This window comes from Rhinolophus ferrumequinum, chromosome 5 (assembly GCF_004115265.2).
Source record: "Rhinolophus ferrumequinum isolate MPI-CBG mRhiFer1 chromosome 5, mRhiFer1_v1.p, whole genome shotgun sequence".
In the NCBI taxonomy this organism is placed as follows: domain Eukaryota; kingdom Metazoa; phylum Chordata; class Mammalia; order Chiroptera; family Rhinolophidae; genus Rhinolophus; species Rhinolophus ferrumequinum.
Window position 1 is genome coordinate 22,527,953 of NC_046288.1, and position 23,804 is coordinate 22,551,756.

A 23,804-nucleotide genomic window follows, 5' to 3' on the forward strand; every position below is an offset into this window, starting at 1 on the left:
ATGGTATGTGAGGTGATGGGGAAGACCAGAGGTAGCGTTGGTTTTTGGATGAGGGCATGATTAATGTTTTGTTGTGTTTTTTTTTTCAGCAAAGTGTTTAAAACTAGTCAGAAATCTATCTTCCTTTTATAAAGGGGAATGATGTTTAGTTCTAAAGTTTTCTGCAGTAATGGAATCAGAAAACCTTCCCTCTGAGCCTTGTCCCCTTAGTTCTGGGCCTCAGTTCCTCCTTCATTGATATAATTACAGCCCCTCTACTTCAGATATCTGTTGGGAAGGTTAGTGAAACACTTTATTTGAAAGCACTTTGCAAACTACAAAACACTGAGAAATAAGTCGTTATTGTTCTGTGACAAGTGAGTAGGAGATTTAAAGGAGACGTTCTGCAGCCCTCCCACGTGACTGTCCATACGTTACAGTCTCATTTTTTTCCCTTTGCTCTGGCCCTTCTGCTGTGCTGCTGTTCGGGCCCACCCAGTCTCCTCCTTTAATTATTGCAGTAGCTTCTTCACAGCCTCCACGTCGCTCCCTTGCATTCATCTTCTAGAATGCTGCCACCGTTATCTTTCTGAAACCTTACCCTGCTCCTTTCTCTCATCTGCTTAATGTTCTTCATTGATTTTCCAGTACCCACACATGCCAGACAAGGGAGTTTATGATCTGGCTTTGCCTGCCTTTCCAACTACATTAAATACGACTTCCCTATTCAGAGACCTCAGGTCAAACCACTTGAAGTTTTCCAAACACAGCATATTTTTCCTCCACTGGGAATGCCCTTTCCTACATTGTTTTTCCTGAAAAATCTGCAAATTGATTGCTTTAAGATTCAGTTGCTACCTTGCCTCTGAAAATTTAAGCAATAAGCCCCATGGCGACAGGTACTGCATCCAGGTAATTCATGAAGTTATCCCCTGTACTTGGCATAGTTGCCAGCAAGTGCTTTAAAAATATTAAATGTTTCTATTTCTCCATAGTCAGTTGCTTGCCTGGTACTGTACACAGTGTTTTAATAGACATTGTCTCAATTGAGTTATTTCATTTTTACCTTTGTTCATATTTAACATAGCATGGATATAAAATCATTATAAGAAAGATGGTTTGACTATCTGAAACAGACCCATTTTTCTCATTATTTTAGGAGTATCAACTTATCAATGCCTGGCTCCTGATGGAATCTGGGATCCTCAAGGACCAGATCTTAGCAACTGTTCTTCTCCTTGGGTCAACCATATAACACAGAAGGTAAATCATATGACCGACAAGGAAGTCTCCACCAAACCTAAATTCTCTGTTGTTGATTATAACTGTTGTAAACAAAATGGTCAAGATTTTTAAAAAGTATTAATGTGGAAAAAATTCTCCCATTTCCATTTTAGATTTAATGACAACCTCTGATATGCTATGAGCTAATTCTGGAATTTGTTATTCTTAAAGGGCAAATCCATGAACTTCCTCTAAGCCAGCCAGTATTGCTTATAATAATTTTATTATTAATAAAATGTATATGGTATTGTGAATTACAGATATAAAAGTCCAAATGACATTATAAATCAAGCAAGCAAAAGCTCTTAGCATACATACAGATTTTCCTTTGGAATAATAATACAGTAAAAAAAGTCTACCTTTGGAATCACAGCCATTTGATAAGTGTTCTGTAACCTAATCGTTTATCAGTGTTAAAAGTCTACACGTGTGTAACAGAATCTTGCAGAGTCAAATTTGCAGGGCTTATTTAGTTGCAATATGTTGAACATTTTTATTATTAATGCACTGTGGGGCTTTGAAATGATTTCATTACAAACAGAGACCAGATGTGCATTTATGCCAAAAGGGCTATGGGATGAATCCTTATTATAGCAATTTGTGTGGATTTATGCACTCCTAAAATGGAGAGTCCTTCTATGGCACATTAGCTATGCTAAGGAATTTCTGAAAGAGATTTTTCCTGAGAAATATTACAAATGATGGCCTTACTAAAAGCCTGTCTGTGCCATTTGCTCTTTTCTGTATTTGTTTTTAACCAGTCTGACCCTCAATAATGTACTGTATAATAATCCATAAATATCTACCCGGTAGATCATTTAGCAGATGAGCCAGAACTATCTATTTACCCTAAATCATGGAAGGACAGTGGTTATATTGACTCTAGTTACTCTCTTACATATGCATCTCCATACTTGTTGCTATTCATAATGATGCTTCTCCAATTTCAGCACTGTTCCTGCCACAGACAGTTTTTATGTCCTTTGATTTTATTACAATGTAGCTCAGACCCCAGGGCAAATAACTCTTGCTGGATGTGATCAGATTAAGAGATCAGTAGCATATCTCCTTATATTAGCAACTTTTAAAAAATACTTCCTACATACTTAGCCCAGGGGTTAATATTAATTCACTAATAATTCACCTAGAAAGCTGAGTGGTTCTCATAACAGTCCCTGAATATGATTGGACTGTTTCATTGAAGAAATTATGGGGTGACTTTAACTGACAATAATGATGTTTAATTCTTTTCTTTCCTTGGCAGACCTGCTAATCTTTTGACAAAAGAGATAATTCCTTGCAAAGAACAGACAGCTGTTGTTGCCCATTTGATTTATGGATAGGGTGCTTCTGTTTTATAACAAATATGTTCCATTCTTCCAGAGCATTTCTGTTTAATCTTACAGAATCTACAAAATTACGTTATATCATATTAAGATTATAGAATTTAGGCAATTGGAATTTATAATAATACCTTAGCTCGATTACTTATAAATTTATAAAATCTTCAAACGTATAACAGGAGGCTTTGGAGCACAACACATTGGCTTATGTAACTAACCCAAGGTCAGACTTAGAGCTGGTGGTTTATTGGGGTCTGCCTTTATCAAGACATCATGCTTAGCGACAATGCTGGTTAAACTGTATGTGATTTATATCACACACTCACTGACCTAGTCTCTCTTCACTTCTGTCCACCCTTTTATCTGGCGTGTCCCTCATACCTCCAAATAGTTATGTTACTCATTGAAATCATTGAATGTAAATGGTAGTAGAACAGCTTTCTTTACCACAGAAGTCCAACACTTAAATGTTAAGTATTAAGTATTAACACTTTTAAATATTAAATATTAGAGAACTAATATGCAGTGCTCACAGGTATGTTTCTATATTTTCTCTCCCATTTCCCCAAAGCATCTTCCTCCAAATTCATACCTTTGCTCATTTCCACCCCCAGTACCAGAGTCCCAGCAACAAACAGAAAGGACTTTGGAAGAGGGTTTGTTTACAGTGGTGTTGTTGCTGGAGGCTCACATGGATGTCCAAATAGAGGACTCAGCCTGGAGCAGGGGTGACCAGGTTCTTGTCATAGCAGGAGAAAGAATTCAGGAGCGAGACACATGCAGGAAAGCACAGACAGTTTATTGAAAGGAAGGTACATGTTTGAGAGGGAAGTGCTGGGGAACTCAGGTTGAGTCACTGGGAGGAAGTCCTAAACATTGGTATGTATACCTCCTGGAGGCCCGTTTTGTAACATCCCATTGTAGTAACCACAATGTAAATGAGATTATGAGGACATTATAATTCGCTAAGAGTCGGGCCCTGAATAAAGGGATTAGCCTTGCTGGGTGAAACTGGTTCTTGTGCTGGGGCTGCAGGTGCTGGATACAGTTACTTGCTAGCTTTGTAATCAGTGCGGAGCCTCCTGTTGTATCCTGGAGGGAATTATCAATTTCCCAGGCTACCTATCCTGCCTCAGTTTTGGGGAAGCCCAAGTGCACTAGAACGGACTGATCAGGAACCCAGAGCTAGTAATAGAAGTAGAAGTGCTCCCAACTACTGGCTTGTGGTTGCTGGATCCAAGGAGTGACTATAAATTGGAAGCAGGGTGTCCTTGAGAAGAAAGATGACCTACAGACAAAAGAAACGGCCTACCCTCAGGCAACTTTTCAGAAAGAAATCTAGGGAAATAAATACCCAGACCTCACTCTTCCACCTCCCGCCATTCACCTGCCCAGCTTCCCCATCAGCCAAATCCAAACAGAAGCCAGAAAAGAGAGGTGTTCTTAATAACAGCCATGTATGCCCACCTTCTAGGTCAGAGAGCAGGATGGAGGAAGATGGAAAGTAACCTTGAACTAGCAAATGGAAAGTACCCAGAGTAGCTCTCAGCTTTTCCCTCCCCTTCTCTCACCCTTCCACTTTTCCCATCCCCCTCTCCTCCTTCCTCCCTTCACTGCTCCATTCCTCCCTCCTTCCTTTCCCTTGTCCCATCCCCCCTCCTGTGCTCTGACCTCCCCCCTTTTCTCTAAATGGACTTTTTAAAACTGCCATGTTGAAATATTAAAGCAAAATAGGTATCTTTAATGATTAATTTCTCCCCTCCTTCACCCATTGCAGTTCTGTAAACTTTAGACTTTTAATGTAAAGGAACACTTTTTACTCCCAATGAAAGCATAGATGAACAAAGGAAGGAGGGGGTAATTCTCTTATTGAAACAGTGTATTTAGTTTCCCTTCCCCAAGGATTTGTGGATGAATGTCCCCTGGGGTGTAAGGCGCCTCTTTGTGGCTTTATGGTGCTTCTGGGGAATTTCTGAGGACTTTAAGGGAAAGAAAACCTCTGAATCACAGCCTGCCATCTCTACCATGGGGAGGATGGGGCCAATAACTGGCCTATCTGATATTGTAAAATAGCAACAGTATTTCATGTCATTCATTTCATTATCAATACTATTTACTCACTGTGTGTCAGGCATTATAGACAGAAAGTATACACAAATAAACGGATCAGGATGCTTACTTTAGTTGGAAAGAACAAACTTTCTATTTTCATTTTTATTAGGCAATGAGTTATGCTTTATCCTCTGCAGTCAGGCCAGGAGGCAGAAAACAGGTAAAGAATCCTGATGGTTTCTGACTCACAAATGAATTCAGGCCACTTACATACTGGTGAAATTATAGATTGAATTTTGTATAGTAATAGAGAGTGGATTACATTTCACTAGAGAAAAATGTGTGCCTTTGAAAGTCAGAATATGAAGAAATGAATTACAAACAAACTAGCCAGAATACTTTCATAATGATGAGATTAAATAAAAAGCATAATTCTTACAGAAAGGGAAAAGCAAAAGTTGTGCACAAAGGGACCTTTACCCCAGCAACAATAGAGGCAGAGGAGGGGAGGGAGAGAGAAAGAAAGAGAGAGATTGGTAAGTAGCTGGGTTGATGGATGGATGGATGGATGGATAGATAGAAAGAAAGGTAGGTGCAAAAATAAATGGATAGATAGAGGATAGCTAGCTAGCTAACAAAGACAGATAGATAGATAGATAGATAGATAGATAGATAGATAGATAGATAGATAGATAGATAGATAGATAGACACGTAGACAGGTACACAGACAGACAGATAGACAGACAGACAGATAGATAGATAGATCCGTTTTCATATTAATGTTTAAAAATAATTTTCAGTTTCTATTGAAAGCCAACAAATTAGTTCAGAGTTCTGCCTTTTCAAACATATGTGGCAAGGTGGCAAATATCATTTTTTTTTTCACCTTTCTTTATGACTGCTTACCAAAATCATAGTCTCTGGCTTTAGCTTGATCTCTTGCTTAGATTAAAATTTTCAAAAAGTAGTTTATGTTTTCTGTTTTGGATACCTTTAAAGAGTTTATTTCACTTTATAATCTCTCTACATTTTCAATTTAAAATTATGTAAGATTGCAGTTTTGAATAACTTTTGTATTTATTTACCTGTAAAGTGAGGTATGTTTCCTGCTTCATGACCTGGTCCAACTATTATCTGCAAAAGAAATGCCTGAATTGTCACTGGTTAATAGTCTTTCTATTTCTAGCAAACTAAAGTGTCTTTTGTTTGTACACAAGCTACTGACAGAGTTTGAGAAAAGTAAGGTTCTTCATGCATTTTTAAAGGAAGGATGTGAAGATCTAGAAAATACTGTTGCTAGTTTACAATATCAGACAATCCAGTTACTTTGCTTGGGAAGACTAGGTTGAATCCAGTCACCTATGTTTTAATTTCCCCATTCTTTTAATCTCTGTAATCTAATATGAAATGAAAATAACTTGGTTCTTATTATTATTAAAGATTGGTGGGGTTTCCATGGTTTTGGACTTATTTAACCTTCTTTAAAATGTAAGGTAGAATCATTTAATTGTTTATATACCCACTTGACTCAGCTTTATAGCAAAATAGGTAGATCTTTCAATTAAATAGTAGCCACATAATTAAACAATATTAGTAACTCCTTCATGAATTGTTTTGGCACCCTATTAATGTTTGGTATAACAATTCTCATAAAATATCAAGCTTATTTCAAAGAATATTGTTTTTATTTGTGTTAAAATTTGAAATGTAAATAATATCCATCTCCATCATACTAATCCTTAACTAAATCTACAGGGTTTCCTCTCACCTATTCAAGTCCTAGACATAATCCCACCATTTCAATACAGGCTTTAATTTACTAATCCTCAGAAAACGAGTAAGATTTTTCAGTGTGTATGTGTTTATTTCTGAGAAATAATTTTAGTAGAATTTAGTAAAAGCAATGTTAGAGATAGACATTTTAAATGAGGTCTGTAAACTAGGGTGTGTGTAATAACTTCATTTCCTCGCTTGTCCTCTGCGTTAGACAACTTGAAGCAAGTTAAAGATAATGTGTTTATGTTTGCATGGAAGTCAGATAATTGTAGTCCATCGTAACTGTGGTGAGAGAAATAAATAGAGTTATCAGAAAGACAGTAGAGCAGCTTCTGGATGCCCCTGGAATGAATATAGTCAGTGAAGGCCTGGTCTGGAAAGGCAACATTTCACTGAGCCATGAATGTTGGGGTCCCAGTGGCTATGGGAGAGTCCAGGTAAAGGCACCACCGGTGAGTCATGTGAGCAAGAAACCCGGGCGTGGCTCATGGTGCCTTCCTTTCCTTCCCTTCCTACATCCAATCAGACAGTAGGCCTGTCCATGTACTTGTAAATCTCTCCCAAATCAGAACACTTCTCACTTTTCTCCCCTGCTACTACCCTAATCCACAATAGCTTCTGTTGCTGTGGCCTTATAGCAGGTCTACTTTTGTTCACTCCTGAACCCTCTAATTCATTCTCCTGAGTTTGGTATATTTCAAATACAAAGTGATTAGACCACTCCTATTTAGAGGATATTTCAGTCCCTTCCCTGGCTCTTAGCACAATTCCCAGAATCTCCATCATGACATCCAAAGGGGGACTATTTAATCTGCTCCTTGCTCAGCTTTCCAACTGCCGAAACCCCAGTTACAGTGGCCTTTGTGCAGTTTCCCTACAACTCCAAGCCCTTCCCTCATAAAAGCAGTGTTCTCTGCCTGGAGGTCCCCTCTTATCCCAACAACCCAATTCCTTATTTTCCATTCCATCTCAGATTTAACATTCTTCCTTAGGGAAGTATTTCTTAAATTATTCTCTAATTTCATATTCTATCTCGAACTTCAGCAGGTTAAAAATGCCCTTAAACTGGGATTCTGTACTGCACTCCACAAAATTGAAATTAAATAATTCTGAGGTTAATTTATTAAAAGCCCTTTCCCTTGCTGGTATATAAGTTCCTTATGTTATTGGGAACCATTTTATCCACCATTGTATCCCCAGACTTTGGCACAATGCTGTTAGAAATCCAAAGTTTGGTTCAAGAACAAACATATAGACAAAACAAATAATTGTTGAAATTATAGAGACAGAGATATTCATCTTATTTCTTAAAAACTAGATACAGCAAATGTTCTACAGACACACAATTTATGCTACATATTGATACTGAATTCTGAAGATTACAAAAATGTGTGTTTTTTTTCTTTCTGTTGTACCTACAGTAAGTACACTATCTTCCGAAACCATGGTTATTCTAGACTTTACTTTCTATATGGCATCCTCTTGACTTTCTCCCCAGCAGCTCACAGCACTATTCTTTCTTACTTGGTCAACTTCAACTTAAGTCTTCACGTAGTTGTAACCTTCTGTTACCTTCCCACCCCATTTCCAGGTGCTTCCCTGTGCTACATTCCCATAATGCCTCATATACATTTCTGTTATGCCAATTGCATTATTGGATCAATATTGTCTGCCTTTACCTCCCCCCTCCCTCAAACACACACCCTCTACCCCAATCCCACCTGGTAGAATGTGTGCTTTCCTGAGTGCAAGAGCTATTTAACATTGGTGTTGATTTCCTCAGCAAATAACAAGTGTCCAAACAATGGTGGAATGAACGAAAGATTTTTCCATGACTTCTTCAGTTATATGATGAAGAGGGGATCAGAATGAATAGTTATATCAATTTTTATTGTACTGTAAAAACCTACTTTTCATATTTTTATTATAAATATTTTTATAACTTGTTTGTATTTCAGTTTTTTCCTACACTTTTCTTGTCAGTGAATATTGAGTTTTAAAGTTCTTTTACAGAGACAATTAGACTTATTCTTTATAAATAAACACTTCTTGAATGCTAAAATGTAGCTACTATTTTTATGATACACTAATGATTTTATTTTACTTCAGTTTTTATGAGCTATTGACACATATATAGTCAGTATCATCATCTTTTATGTTGAGAGCAGTTATATTTTGATTTATGAGTCATCTATATTTTCAACTTTTTAATTACTGTACATAAGAAAAAGTTTAAATTTGTATGTAAATTGCATAAACCTTCTTTTCCACCTTATCATGTTCCTCCCCAATATTGTAATAAGTAATATTAAAAACTATTTTCAACTACACAGGAAAAAATCAGATTAAAATATGATAATATCAGTGCTATTATTTTTTTCTCTTATTTGTTTTTTCTTATTTTATTGATACATAATTTTGCTTTTTATAATATTCCCTAATACATGTAATGAAAATCAATGCTTGCATCTTTATTTTTGAGATATTGTTCATATAGAAACTGTATGGCCTAGTTCAGTAGGTCTCAAATTTTTTCAACATGGCCCATTTAAGTGAATCAAAAGACTCCTGAGGTCCTTCTGTCATGACATTTTCTCATAGAACAAGTATTATGTCGTTATGAAGAAATAGAAGAAAACAATATAATAACAACAACAATGGTAATAATGGTAATAAAACAATTACACAATGATTAATAAAGTAAAACAATAGTAATCCTACAAATATATTAAACTGTTAGAGTTTATATATGTTGTATAATATATAACAAATAAACTGGTGATATGCTCTTCATGGGGGCTATACAAATATGCATTGTCGGTAGTAGTTTATGAGAATGATAAACAGTTCCACAAATGCTTACCAACATTTCATGTTATTAAACTTTTAAATGCTTTCGAATTATTTTTTTTCTGTATGCTTGAGAATATGATCGTTAATAATTTAGATAGTCCAATCGCTTCAATTTATTCATTCATTTCCTTAACATTCAATACTGCTAGAAACTTGTTAAGCATCCCTGAGTAGTTACAACCTACTTGAGGAAGAGTTTTGTGTGTTCTCCTTGTAGCCTTCTGAATAGCCATTAAGGAGAGCGCCTTTAAAAGAGAGGACCTTTGTGTTTGTGATCCTAAGTTCTATATTGGACTGTGCTAAAAAAATAAATAAATAAAACAAAAGAAAAAGGAAAGAAAAGGAAGAAAAACAAGAAACCCATTTTCTAAATAATGATATTGTTAACAATTTATGTTGTAATAGTGCAAGATAGTCCTATTTCATTATCCAGAACTATGAAATTTGCTCATGTGATCATGGGGTATTAGCCTTTATCTCTTTGAACATCTTCGGAGTTTTGACAATTTGATACATTCTTATTAAATATTCTTGAAAAACAAGCATACAGTTTCAGAAAAGGAAAATGCTAAAAACAGCAATTGTTTGCTACCCAGTGCATTGGAAGCAAAATCTCTTATTTAGTAGGTAACAAAATGAAGACCACTTTGAAAAGCAGGAATTTTATTTGGGATAAAATTTTCACAGAGCTTAGCAGCCAGTGAGTATTCATTGTGTGCTAAGTGCTAAATTAGGCACAATGGAAAATTTGTACTTACCTCTGAAAATTTAGAATATGGTTGGAGATTCATAATGCAAACTCATCAGCATCCAATTTAAAAACTCACAGAGAAAAATCATAGAGCAAACAGACTTAACTACCCAAATGGACAGTTAAGGTGAGAGCATACTAAGCTTTTGAAGTAAGATTCCTCAGAAGGAGCTGTGTAAAGGCATATATTTCAAGTCAGGTATTATAGAAAAAGATGGATTAGCAGGAAAACCCAGGGAATTTATTCCAGATGAAGATGGAGTTTGATAACTATTTCTTGGCTCGAAGATTGTAACTTATATGTAAAACAATTATCCACAGAGACCAATAAAATTACTTAAGTTAAGATCTCTTTCCTTCTTATTCTCATTTCAAAATTGCAGTTGAAATCTGGAGAGACAGCTGCCAACATTGCTCGAGAGTTGGCTGAACAAACAAGAAATCATTTGAATGCTGGAGACATCACCTACTCTGTCCGTGCCATGGATCAGCTGGTAGGCCTCCTGGATGTACAACTCCGGAACTTGACCCCAGGTGGAAAAGATAGTGCCGCACGCAGTTTGAACAAGGTAAAGACCCTGGTGATATTTATCTTTAAAGTTATAGTGAAATCAGTGACACTTCCTTGGTTAATTTCTCGCTAATAAAATTAGATCATTTTCTATTAAAGTTAGATCATTCTAAAGAGTATCTCTACTTATATAGTCAATTCACTTCACTGTTTCATTATAATTATGACTGTATTTGGCTTTTACTCCAAAGAAGCAATAAATGATAATCTCTCCATATATATTTACAGTCCTATTTTCCATAATGTTTACTCTCTTTTGTATGCTAAATTCTGAGAGGATTAATATGGATAAATACAATTTATTTAGTTTCTATTTTTTCCTTTCACATTTTTATATTAAAATAATTAACAATACAACAAATATGTAATCAATAAGTAGAAATTTAGGAAATAGCAATGATGAGAAAGGATATTAGCAATCCATGATAGATATTTTAAAACAAAATCATTTAACCAAATTAATATTACATTTAAAAATCAGTGCCAGTATCTAGGTTTTAATATTTATTTCCTTTTAGTATTTAAATTACTCCACTTTTGCATTACTACCATTAAAACTTAAAGATTTAAATGTATTTCCGCAAATTTGAATTGTAAATAATTCAAATAACTCGTTTCAAATTTCAGAAAACATATTTTATATATTGTATTTATGTTTATAAAGATAGATAAGTATATTATATACACATATGTAAGCAATATGCTTACATTGTACATAATCTATATATTATACAAGCACTTTACTTACATAAATATATAAATTATATTTTACATATTTATAGTTTATAGGGAATATAATTTATTTATGTGGCAAAGTATCACATGGTAAGTTAACCTCATACTGAAAAGATACTAAAATTACTACCAACAAATGAAAAGTGTTCCCTGAAAGGTATTGTGTAGTAGAGATGATCAGTTATTGAAACTGGATTTTAAGGCCTTGAATTATCATGATAATCTTACTACTAAAAAAGCAAGCATTTGGCACTGACAGACTAATTTTTTCTATGGAATTCATTCACTAAATGAGCATTCCCCCTTAGAATGAAAACTGACTTTGCAGAGTGGTCTTTTAATATATGCACTTAGTTCTTTTGTGTCTTGTTAGACTAACAACCTCACTCGTCAAGATGGAAGAAAATTTTTAAATAATATTGGTATGGCATAAGAAAGCCTGATATTTTATCTGGCAAATACAGATTTTTCCTGCAATTTCATCCTCAGAAAACAGATTGTTTTATCTATTAGATACAAATCTTATTAAAGCTTTATTTTTCTTTATTTATTTGTTTGTTTATTTATTTATTTATTTTCGGAGCATAAAGGGAGTTAGTTTTGTCACTTATGCCTCTGGTAGAATCACAACCAAGCCCCTTATAGAATGTCATCCACAACTGCCTATGTAACCTGGGCATGCCGTGGTTGTAATGTGTTACTATCCAGGCTGACTGGATGCTATTAATGTATGAGTATCGCTGCCAGCTATTGTTATCATCATGTACTGCAAGTAGTCATTTCTATTAATGTTACATATCCATAACATTAGTTGTTATAGCGATACTTTGTGTCTTTATTTAAAAATGGTGTTGATGTGGGACAGTAACGGGTAAAGCCTGCAATTAATGTCACATTCTAACTGGCTACAGCTAATCAGCTTGCCTACTCTGAATATCAAATAACTACATAATGGGCAGATTTCCATTTGTGAAGCTTTTTAATGTTGTCTTTTGTTTCCCATTTGGCTCTTTTCAATTGTTTATATAATGGGGTTTGTCTATGTTAATTTGCATGATGGGGTAAGGAGATGGGAGGGCAAAGGTTATTCACGTGCTTGCTAGCTCCCTCTCGTTTCCTGTGGTCTCCACTGTTCCCTGAAGCAGTTATGACCCATCAGATTTGCAAAGTCAACTCCTTACAAATCAACTGCTCTCCACATTGAAATTCTGGAGAGTTTAGAGTCCTGCAAAATCGAGATGCGAGTCAGTGATCTAAATGACAGCACTAGCAATTTACTTGCACTCATTCCTCACTTAATTCTTTAGAGGAGTAACTGCTCAATGCTCATTAACGAACGCATGAATTAAAGTTGGGAGAGTGTTAGCCACACAAAAGGCATCGGAGTAACTGCTTCTTAAAACTGAGTAATTTTCTGCTTCAACAATCAAGGCTACTGAAAGAAAACAACATATATATAGGGACGTGGAGGAAAACCACAGTCTAATTTATAAAAATTTGGGTCAGTTATTAAGGCAAATAGCTCGTTAATTATTAATTTTATTACCAGGGGAAAAAAGTTTGGGACCAAATACGAGTTGCTGTTAACCTTTTGCTCAATAAAACATCACGTGTATGCAGATAAATAAATGAACAAAAACAGGCTCCTTATCTCACAGAAGTTTCTAAAATGTATAATTATTTTATTCAAAACTGTCAAAAGAAATTCTTCAAGAATTAGAAGTAGTGATAAATCGCTATATTGTTCACATTATTTTAATCAGAAGTAACTTATCTCTTCGTATTTGTCCCTTAAAATCCAATTATCATAATGGGCATTTCTATTCCTGATAAACAGAATTTTTTGTATGTTTGAACGTATAGTTTGTGGTACATATTAACCATCTATATAATCTGTAAACCACAAACAATGTATTATCTTTGAAAAATGGGTTCCAAAATTTTGACATAGTTTACTTAACTTCATGTGTCTTCATCTGTGGCCCATGAATTCATAACTAACCTGATGTGCAATGAATCATTTCAAATGAATGAAGTATATTGATTTTTACTAATGTCTACTAAATGTATTCCAAGAATTCTTTTCATCCTTAACAGCTTTATACCATCCCGTTTTCACCTGGGTTGTTCTGAAAGGGTGTTGGCTACTATTTTTCAAGCCATGGCTTACATTTTGCTGCTGCTTAGCCTTCATTCTCCTCTGGAAAGTAGTGCACAACGAAATAAGGTGTTTTGTGTAGATGTGTTCTTTTATTTTTCTTGTTTCTTCTGTCACTAACTTGTTTTTTCTATTCTGTGTTTAATCTGCTGTCTTAATGGATTCAGCTTCAGAAAGAGAGCGCTCTTGCAGAGCCTATGTCCAGGTACTTTCTGCGTTTTTATAAATGTGTTACGTTGTTGAATTTTCTCTGTTGGTGATAGCATGTATGAGCATCTGATAAAAACATGAAATGCACCCTGTTGAACTAAAGAAATTTCAGAGTGCATGAAGGTTGGGAATGGGAAAACATATGAAAGGGTATATATGAAAGAGATTTGGCAGTGCTAACACTCTTTCATGCAAGAGGAACACAGGCTAAGAGGAGGTGCAACTTGGGGTGTGAGAATTTTTATCATCAGTAAAAGGTGAGCTGGGTGTAATATATGAATCTCTCATTTCTTCGTAGAGGCCTATATGAAAATATTTCATTCATACATTAAGCCTGCTAATATTTTAGTAGCAAGTCATTCAGAAATAACACTCACTCAAAGTCATATAAGACAATGAATAGCCCAGGATACTCGGAATATCATGTTTCTATACCAAAATGTTCAACATATGCTGTGATTATCTTACTTTCCCACTCATTATAAATGTGTAAACGTAATTTTTCTCCAGTTAACATGTTGCAGTTTGTTTCTAAGCAAGGTAAAAACCATTCCTGTGTTTATGAAGTACGTATTAAAAAAAAAAAATAGAAACAAGCTTTATAGTTCTTTTCCCAAGAATGGAAGGAAGGAATTGTAAGGGTGGAAAAATTTCCCTTGGTCCCTTCTAGGTTCTTTGGCTGGTCTAATAATTAAATTGGCATAAGAAAGATTAACAGGGAGAAAAGAATTTTAATTATGTACGTATAGGAGCCTCATGAAGACGCAGACTCAAAGGCATTTCTGCAGTTGAGGTTTATATGCCATCCTGGGCTAAAGAAAGGGGAAGGGGCCTGGGGCTTCAAAGGGGAGGAGGGAAATTCACAGGAAGATGAGAAGCCAGATGTTGGTAAACAGATGTTTGCCCTGCCATGCAGGCAAATCTTTCAAATAAAAAGTTATTTCTGGTAATAGCTCTCTTTCTGGTACAGACCCCCTATCTAAATTATTTTAGGTAGTTAAGGGAGAGGTAAAAGGTTTTCCAGAGTATGGGGGTCTTCATTGCCTTGATTTCAAAATAATCCACATGCCAGAGTGAAAAATTTGTGGCGGTGTACCTTGCTCCCCTTCAGCAGGAAGGCAGAAAGGAAGGAAGGAAAAATATGAAACTGTGTGATAATAAACTTTATTCTTTATCTATGTCATAGCGTTTTTAAAGGGGAAGACCAATTGCATTTATTAAGAGAGATGCCCTCAAGAACCAGTTACTTGTTCTCACATTGGTAGTCCATAAACTAAACCTTATCAGTTTATTCACAATAAGGGTATTTTGTGAGAGTCATTTAAAAGGAAAAAAAATAGTAAATTGAGTATCAAACAGATATTAATTAGGAAGATAAGCTTTTAATTTATGTTTTACTATATAAAATAATGACTGTATACGAAACAGTTCAAGTTTATTTTTCTAAGATTTCAGGCAAGAAATTGCTTTGGGAGGTTAATATACTACATATATATGTGATCTATACTCTTAGTGTGTGCAATAGAGAAATTAAAGTATTCTTCAGCACTGAAAGCTGAAGTTCATTTTCGAGCAATTTTAGGATTGCTTTTATTTGCAATCTATACTATCCCTTTAATGGAGCCTTGGAAATAATTAGCCTTTTGGTATTTAAATCTATGAAATGCATGGTCATTCGAACTCAAATCTCTGATGGAAAATTAATAGCACAGTTTATTCGGTGACTGATTTCCTGTTGTTATATTTGACTGGCTATGAGTAAATGTTTCAGCTATTGACTAACCTGATAAGATCAAATACATACAGAATATTGGTGAAGTAGAAATGCTCTGCTCAGTATTACATTACTTCTATTCATTTTACTGTAGATCATAATACTATGAAATTTTAGAGTGAATAATACTTTAAACTTTTACCTGTATGAATTGTAAAGACTTGTTTATGTTCCCTATTGTTTCTATGTTCAGAGCATGGACTATCTATGAAATAGATATGAAATATACTTGAAGTGCTTTATGCATTACATTTGAAAAAAGATAACCATTTTGCGTAAAGAGATTCTTAAAAAATATGCCCTTTCCATGTACACAAACAATGATTCTTCTAAGTTTGATTTTGACCATCTAAGTCCATTTAGCTATTAATTATTTAGAGGTACAGTGCCGTTTTTATGAATTACCTAGAACCATCTTTTACTTCCTCTTAGTTCCTACCTTTTGTTTATTTCACAAAATTCACACACAGGAGAAAAGCACAGTGAAATCTGACTGTCAGCTGTCAGCTGTGGTAACTGATCTGTAAGTGAAGAATTACAAAGTGGTTGCTTTGATTTTTCTAAATGATGCATGACTCTCCTAAGACTTATTAGGCTTGTGTCTCAAGAATTTTAACAGAAAAAAAAATGGTCATATATTTTAGATTATACTAAAATCCTATTGACTACCAAAAGAAATTGACATGAGTCATAGTAAAAATAATACTATTACCATGTCTTGGGCATACTACACACCTTCATATAAGAAGATACTTTGAAGTTTTATGCCAGAGAAGATAACTAGGCTTGTGTCACATATGAATATTGAATAGCTACTGTGATGTAATACTACCAGAAGGAACCTTAGAAATGAAGCTGAGATAGCTGAGATCTGGAGAGATGAAATGATGTCACACAACTAGCACTGATGCTCCTCTCTGACCTGTATCCAATGCTCCTTCAACACCAACAGTAATTGAGAATAAATACATTTATTCATAATTAGGCCCCAAATGTGTGAGTGTTACTGTTTAGAGCATTTTGCATAACTTTTTATTTAATATTCACAACAATCCTATTATATCATTACTGTTATTATTTACTTAGTGAAGAGAAAATGGGGCCTAGAGAGGATTAAATGACTTTCGTAAGATCATACAATAACTGAGAGGCTCTTGAGTTCAAAGCTAGGAGTTCCGGATTCAGACGCTCATGTTCTCAATCAATAAGATACCACTATTGCAGAACTGACTTTATTACTTGGTATTAGGAGTCAGGATATATCATTTGCTTTATATTTATTAATTTATTGTACTATATTTCAGAGATGGTATAGAGTAAACACGTTTTTTTTTCCCTATTTTTTGAGACAGTTCAAATTGGTTGTATGGTAATTAATTTGTACTGCTATATTAAGGTCAAGTACAAACATGATTTGCTTTGAAGTGCTTTTTTCAGAGAAAACTGTGATTTAAAAATTATCATATAGAGAGAAGAAAAGCAGTAGAAAATATGGTAACTTGAAGTTAAAGGAGGAAGTGTCAAACTGTTTTCCAAAGTAGCTGCACAGTTTTAAATTTCCACCAGCAATATACAAGGGTTTCGGTTTTCTTCATGCCTTTGGCAATACTTGTTATTTTCTGTCTTTCTATTATAGCCAACCCAATACAGTGAATTACAGAAATCTGTAACTCTAGTCATGGAATGGAGGCAAGAGAGGTTTGGGAGTGCAATGCACACGAACCAGTAACAAATCATATGGCTCCAGAAAACGTCTGTGGTTCTTGTGAGAATCTGGGAGTAGAATATGACCTCAAATAGCTAAAGAACAGCTGCCTTTGGGTTCTATATATGAAACCAAAACTGAGGTTTACATTTTTTTTTAATTATTTTTCAACCCCCAGTTCCCATCTTTTAGTAGTAATGTTTGTTAGCGTTACTCTCTTCTTAGCAGGAACTATTAAGAATACTGGCAGTCGTGTTACTGCTTTGAAAGCAGGACATTTTCCTAATTAAAAAATATATTTTAGTTTATATCAGCATTTGTCCTCAAAATCTCAGAGGCCTCTCTAGAGATGCTGCAGTTGGCCTTGCTTAATGGGAAATATAGTACATATGTTTATTGATGTGAATCTTGTGAGTAATTCTTCAAAACCTGCTATTACCTGCAGTTGGGTTGAGAACAGATCAGAAAAAATTGTTAGATAGATGCAAATTAAACACAAACACACACACACACACACACACACACACACACACACACACACGTCTGGCTTCCTTCCTTCTTCCCTTCCTTCCTTCCTTCCTTCCTTCCTTCCTTCTTTCCTTGCTTCCTTCCTTCCTCTCTTTTTCTCTCCCTCTCTACCTCCCTCCCTCTCTTCCTTCCTTCCTTCTTTCCTTACATATTTTTTTGAAAGGCAGGTGGTATATGTGTCATTTAAAGCTTATGAAGTATTTGAACAAGCCCCTTTAATTTCAACTTGGAACTATAATTTGCTTATTTTATTTATTTTGTTTGTTTTACCCTAATTATCCATTAGAAATCACTATCCTAGATGCCAGCAGGCAAAAACAATCTCTATTTTCAACTGAAAAATATCACATAGTAGTTAACAAAAATATTCCAGCATTAATAGTTGAGAACTTGTGCCAGTAACCTTTTCAGCACTGACCTGGGAAATGCATATAACAGGGCACATATCCTGCTTTCTCTCCTAGAGTGAAATTTCTAGTTGCAGAATATAAACAATACTCTAAATATATGAAATATATAGTATATTAGATGATAAATGCTAAGGAGAGAAAACAAAGTGTAGGGGTGGAAAAGTTTTCCTTTTACCCTTGTAGGTTCTTAGCTGGTATAATAATCAAATAAGACAGATTAGCAGGAGAAAAACAAACAAAAGTTTGACAACATATATATCTCCTGTATATATGGAGGAGACCCAAGAAAATGGAATATCTCACTGAAATGGCTGAAACCATCACCTAAATGCAATTCTCAGTCAAAGACAAAGATGTTGGGAGTGGGAGGAGTCAGTTATGGGAGGGTACCAAGAAAAGCTCAGTAAACAAAGGGTAAGGTTGTCATGCAGATTTAAGTCATTATCTTCTTCATTGATTAGAGTTTCTAGAGATTGAATCATCCTTGACTTCCTGGTACAGAGAGGGAGAAATCCTTACAAATGGAGATTTCCTTTATAAATGAAAGTGTGTACACTTAATTTTAAGAGCTTCTCCTATGTCTGCTATTTCTTAAAAATAATCATCTTAAAATAATTCTTATGCTATAGAGACATACTTTGAGGTGGCAAAGTCTTCTCGCCTACAAAAGCAGGAAATACATCATTTAAGGTAATAAGTGAGCAAAACTCTGAAGGAGGTGAAGGAGTGAACTATGCATATATGTAGGGAAAAAAGCATTCTAGAAGAGAGACCCGAAAGTTTCTGACATGGAAATACGCCAGTGGTGTTCCGTGAGGCCAGTGCAGCTGGAACAGAGGGAAGGAGAAGAGGGTAATAGTGCATGAGTCCTTTGGGATGGCAAGGGTCCAGGCCTGATAGGCCATTGCAAGAACTTTTGGCTTTTATCAGAGAGACACTGTAAATTACTATAGGTTTCTGAGCAGAGGGATGACATGACCTGATGTATTTTAAAAGCGGAGAATAGATTATACCAGAAAAACTAAGGGTGAAATGCATGATCCATAGGGATATAATGGTCCATTTGGTGTAGAATATGAGTGTGGGATGCAGAGATATTTACTTACGTTCACGAGTTTTTTTTAAGTGGGACAAACAGAATTTGCCAAAGGATTGTATGTAAAAGTGCAGAAGAGAGTAGTTGACATGACAGAAAGTGTTTTGCCTGAGCAACTGGAAGGATGAAGTCACCATTTATTGAGATGGTCTAATTTGTGACCTACTTGGGAAGGGCACGGAATGAACTTTATTGAGGGTAGTTATCTTTGAGATTCCTATTAGAATGCAATATAGATGTTACATGTGTAGTTAGATATACAAGCTTGAAGTTCAGCTGAGAGGTCAGGTTTGAAATAATAATTTGGTAATTTTATACTTAGAGTGGCATTTTACAGCCAATGTACTAGATGAATTAATCATGGGAATGAGTGTAGAGTGAGAAAAGAATGTAAGACTGAGCCCCAGGACACTGTCACATTAAGAGGTCAGGGAGTGGAAGACAAACCAGAAATAGATACCACACCTGGAGAAGATGGCATCCAGGAGTCCATTCAAGCTCTGCTTTCGCAGAGGTGGAAATAATGTCAAGTTCTCCTGAATTTACTCAGAAATGCTGATATAGTATTTCAAGGATAGAAGTCAACTTCTGATTAATTTTTTAAAAATTTCAAGGCCTGGATATTTATATTATTATATGTACTATCTAAACATTTTTATCTATTCCTTTCATTTTTTTTTTTTTTTTGGTCTTGAATGCAGATTGTCTGTGAACCAAAGTTGCTACTTGCACCTTTGACAAAGTGCAAATTGAGTTACGCCGGTTTTACTTGTGTGCCTTTGGTATATAAGACAAGAAGGATTCTAACCTCCATTTATACTGCTAGGAAGAAATTAATGAGTATTTTCAAGTTCTTTGTTTGGTCACTTAATTGGCTGTGTGACAAAGAGCTCCATGGTGCATGTCAAACAACTTTCGGAGTCCTCTAATGATTTGTGCTTTGCTTGACTTGTGATACTGTTCTGTGTGGCCTGTCAGGCTGGATATCCTTGTTAAAGTGGCTAGAATAAATTGGCTAGCAGTGTGCATACAATGTAGTATATTAACTACAGCAACAGGGAGTACTTTTTGCAGCTCTTTCAAGAGATTTCAATGTTTGCCCATAAGCATCAAAGCCAACCCAAACTTTCATTTAATATAATTAAAAGGACATCTGAAAGTAGTTTGAATCACAGCAGGTTCTTGAGATTTGGTAACCCTTTGTTAAAACCCTGTGAACTTAATATATTTCACAGCTTGATAATCTGCACTTGATTTGTGTCAGTAAGAAAGTATAAATCTGCACCCTACATGTTCTGGTGCCCTGAACATATTGCTAAACGACATTAAGATCAAAGAAAGCGACTTCTATCTACAAATCCAGAGTAGTTTTCTTAAGATTAAGAAGTTATAAGAATTATCTTCCATAAATTGTAGTCATTGAATGCTGTTATAAGGCGGCTGTTGATGCAAAAGACAGGAAAACCATATGTAATGTAAGTAGAGTAAATTATACAGGCATTATTTAAGAGCTTGGAAAGGTCAGTTTAGAAATGTAATGATTCAAAACCTCCAAAGGACAAATGACAACTGTTGATGATGGAAATCCTGCTTTGACATGCAAAGAATATTATTCTGGGAATCTCTCAAAATTCCCGTACCGAATGTGTCAGGTCAGGCAGAGACAGCTGCTTAACAAAGTCATTTCTGACTCTTCTGGTTTGCACATTTCCTATAAATAACAAAATGTTCCAGCTGCTGTTTGTATATACATGGTTTATGAATGCTTCAGGAAGTAATTTAATGAGGATTTAAAAAAAAAAAAAAGCCCTTCTGTTTTTAAATAAAATGTTTTCATATAAAGCAAAAATATTTAATCCCTTCTTTTCATCAAGCGGTATTCTCTCCTCTCTTATAATTTCTTGATCAAAGCCTGGGTCATTATTTAATTGTAAAATTGTTTATTTAAAGTTCGTTCTGATGATCTTTGCTTTCTGAACATGAATTTACCTTCAGAAAAGTTTTAAATATGTAAAATATAAATACATATTATTTCTATGCAAAACCAGAGAATGTATGTCAATTTACCATTTCTTTAATAGTTTTCTGATCACATAGCTAACCAGAAAGAAAAAGATATTAAAAATAGTATTACAGATTTAAGATCCTACTTTCTGGAAGTATCATTAACTTTTCTGGGACAGGTCAGAAAATAAATGGAAATTTTAAGGTATAATTTGCAGTAAAGTAGTTGCCTGAGGGCTTGGAACCAAACAAATGATATTTTAGTACTGCTCCCAACAGAGTTATAATTGTGATATTTTTTCCTTATCTAATATATAAATTTTGTACAGCGGGTAGTAACAGAAACTTAACGATGGTAACTTAAATAAATCTGGGCTTCATTCTCACACATAAAAAAGAAATGCAGACATGACAATCCAGGATTAGCATGAAAACTCCGTATCAGAAACCAAGGCTTCATCTGTTTTTCTACTGTATTATCTTTAGCACATGGGCTTCCGTCCTCCATATGACAAGATGTTTACTTAGATTCCAATCATCACTTCATGCTAATCTCTATAAACAGGAAGAAGGAGAAGGACAAGCAACCAAAAGATTCATGTCTTTTAGAACAGTAGTCTCACCCAACTACTTCTGACTATATCGCATGGGCTAGGTAATTTTCATAGCTAAACACTATTTTAATAGGTATAGATTCACAGCTGGGCATAGTGGCCAGTGATTCTGTGTTTAAGGCAACTGGCATTCTTAGATGCAACCAGAAATAGTTTCTCTTTTTTTTCTTTTTTAATGATACATATTGATAGCTTCATCCAGTTTTGATGTTATAACCTGCCATAGATTTATGACAATAGTAGGGTTACATTTGAACCCTAAGCACAGATTAGTATGTTCTTTTGATTATTCTGTTACAGTTTAAGAACAATCATTTTTTTAAAAGAAAAATAATACTATTTTAAATCATTCTCAGTTTGCATTTTTCTTCTTTTTAAGCAACATTTTGAATTGCTAATATAGACACATAGTTAAAAATTCAGAAAGAGAATAATAAATATGTCTCCTTCCCACCAGGGCTACTGCATTGCTAACTCTGGGGCATGATACTGACATTGTGATCTATCTGACTGGGGTACCCTACCTTTCACCTCTGTCCCAGTCTTTCAGCTCTTCTTTTTAAAGCAATCACTGTGATCAGTCTCTTAAATATCCTACCAGAGGAAACTCTTTATACTCACATCCATATTTTCATAACGTTTCTTTGTAAAGCTTTACATATAATCACAAAACAGCATTGTTCTCCTTGCCTAGAATAAGGACTTTGGGAGTAGCTTTTGGCAAACCCACACAATGAGGTACCATTCTATGACTGAAAAGAATAAACATGGAGAGATGATCACAAGGTCGACTTGTATCATTGTTTAGATCAATAAACAATTGAACTCTTCATCAGAAGGAAACCAGTTGTATAAACTGCTACACCAAATAGTGGACAACTCTTTAGCCGTGGAAAGAATGAGATAGACCTCAATATTGAATTAGAAAGATGGGTGTGATATATTATGAAGTAAAACACAAACAAGTAAGCAAAAACCAACAGATAACAGCATTATTATAGTGATCACATTTGTTTGTGTGTATGTGTAAATATTTACAAGTCTGGAGGAATTCACAACAAACAGTCCAAGTGATTCTTTGGGGTGAGGTGGTTGTTGCTGTTCCTTAAATAGACTTTCAGGTTTTAAGTTATATACTTCTGTATTTTTTAACAGTTTACAAGCATACACTTTATTTTTTTATAAATAGAAATTTTTGGAACAGTTTTAGATTTACAGAAAAATTAATTAGATATTATAGAGTTCCATATATCCTCCCTGCACACAGTCTCCTCTGTTTTTAGTATCTTACATTAATATGATACATTTATTACAATTAATGAATTAATATTGATATATTGTTATTGACTAAAGTCCATAGTTTATTCAGATTTCCTTAGTTTTTACCTATGTCCTTTTTCTGTTTCAGAATCCTAACCAGGATATCACGTTACTTTACATTACAATCATTGTGTCTCCTTAGGCTCCTCTAAGCTGTGACGGTTTTTCAAACTTTCCTACAAGCTTGTCTTTTTTAAAGTCAGGAAAATATGTTATCCATTTAGAAACAAATCACCTCTACAGTTTAAGAATCACATAAAATTACTCATTGATTCCCTCACTCCAACAATTATTTGTTGAGTTCTTATGTTTCAAGCACTTTTCCAGGTGCAGCAGTTCTGAGGTAAAGACAGACAGGATCTCGACTATGTAGAGTTCACATCCTCGTTTAATAGACTTGAGTTTGGGAAGGAAATAGATAATCAATCAATCAAAATAATAATAAAAATTGCAGAAATACTATGCAAAGGATGAGAGCAGTCATATAAGTAAAAGTGACTGCTTGGTTACTTCAGATTGTGTTTATCAGGGAAGACTTTATAATGAGGGTGACAATCAAGCTGAGTCCTGGCAGTATGAAATCAGCCGTGTACCTATCTGGAGAAAAAGATACCCAGGATCACAGGTCACCCAGACAAAA

General features: G+C 34.9%; 1 protein-coding gene across 14 annotated transcripts in view; it reads left to right on the forward strand.

The window, feature by feature from the left end:
• The window catches only part of ADGRL3 (adhesion G protein-coupled receptor L3), a 747,432-nt gene that overhangs the window by 585,357 nt on the left and 138,271 nt on the right, over nucleotides 1-23,804 (forward strand). For all 14 annotated transcript variants that reach the window (XM_033106169.1, XM_033106171.1, XM_033106175.1 and 11 more), the window contains 2 exons: nucleotides 1,139-1,242; nucleotides 10,423-10,608. In XM_033106169.1, coding sequence (XP_032962060.1) covers nucleotides 1,139-1,242; nucleotides 10,423-10,608 — 290 coding nt within the window. The remainder of the gene's footprint in view (nucleotides 1-1,138; nucleotides 1,243-10,422; nucleotides 10,609-23,804) is intronic.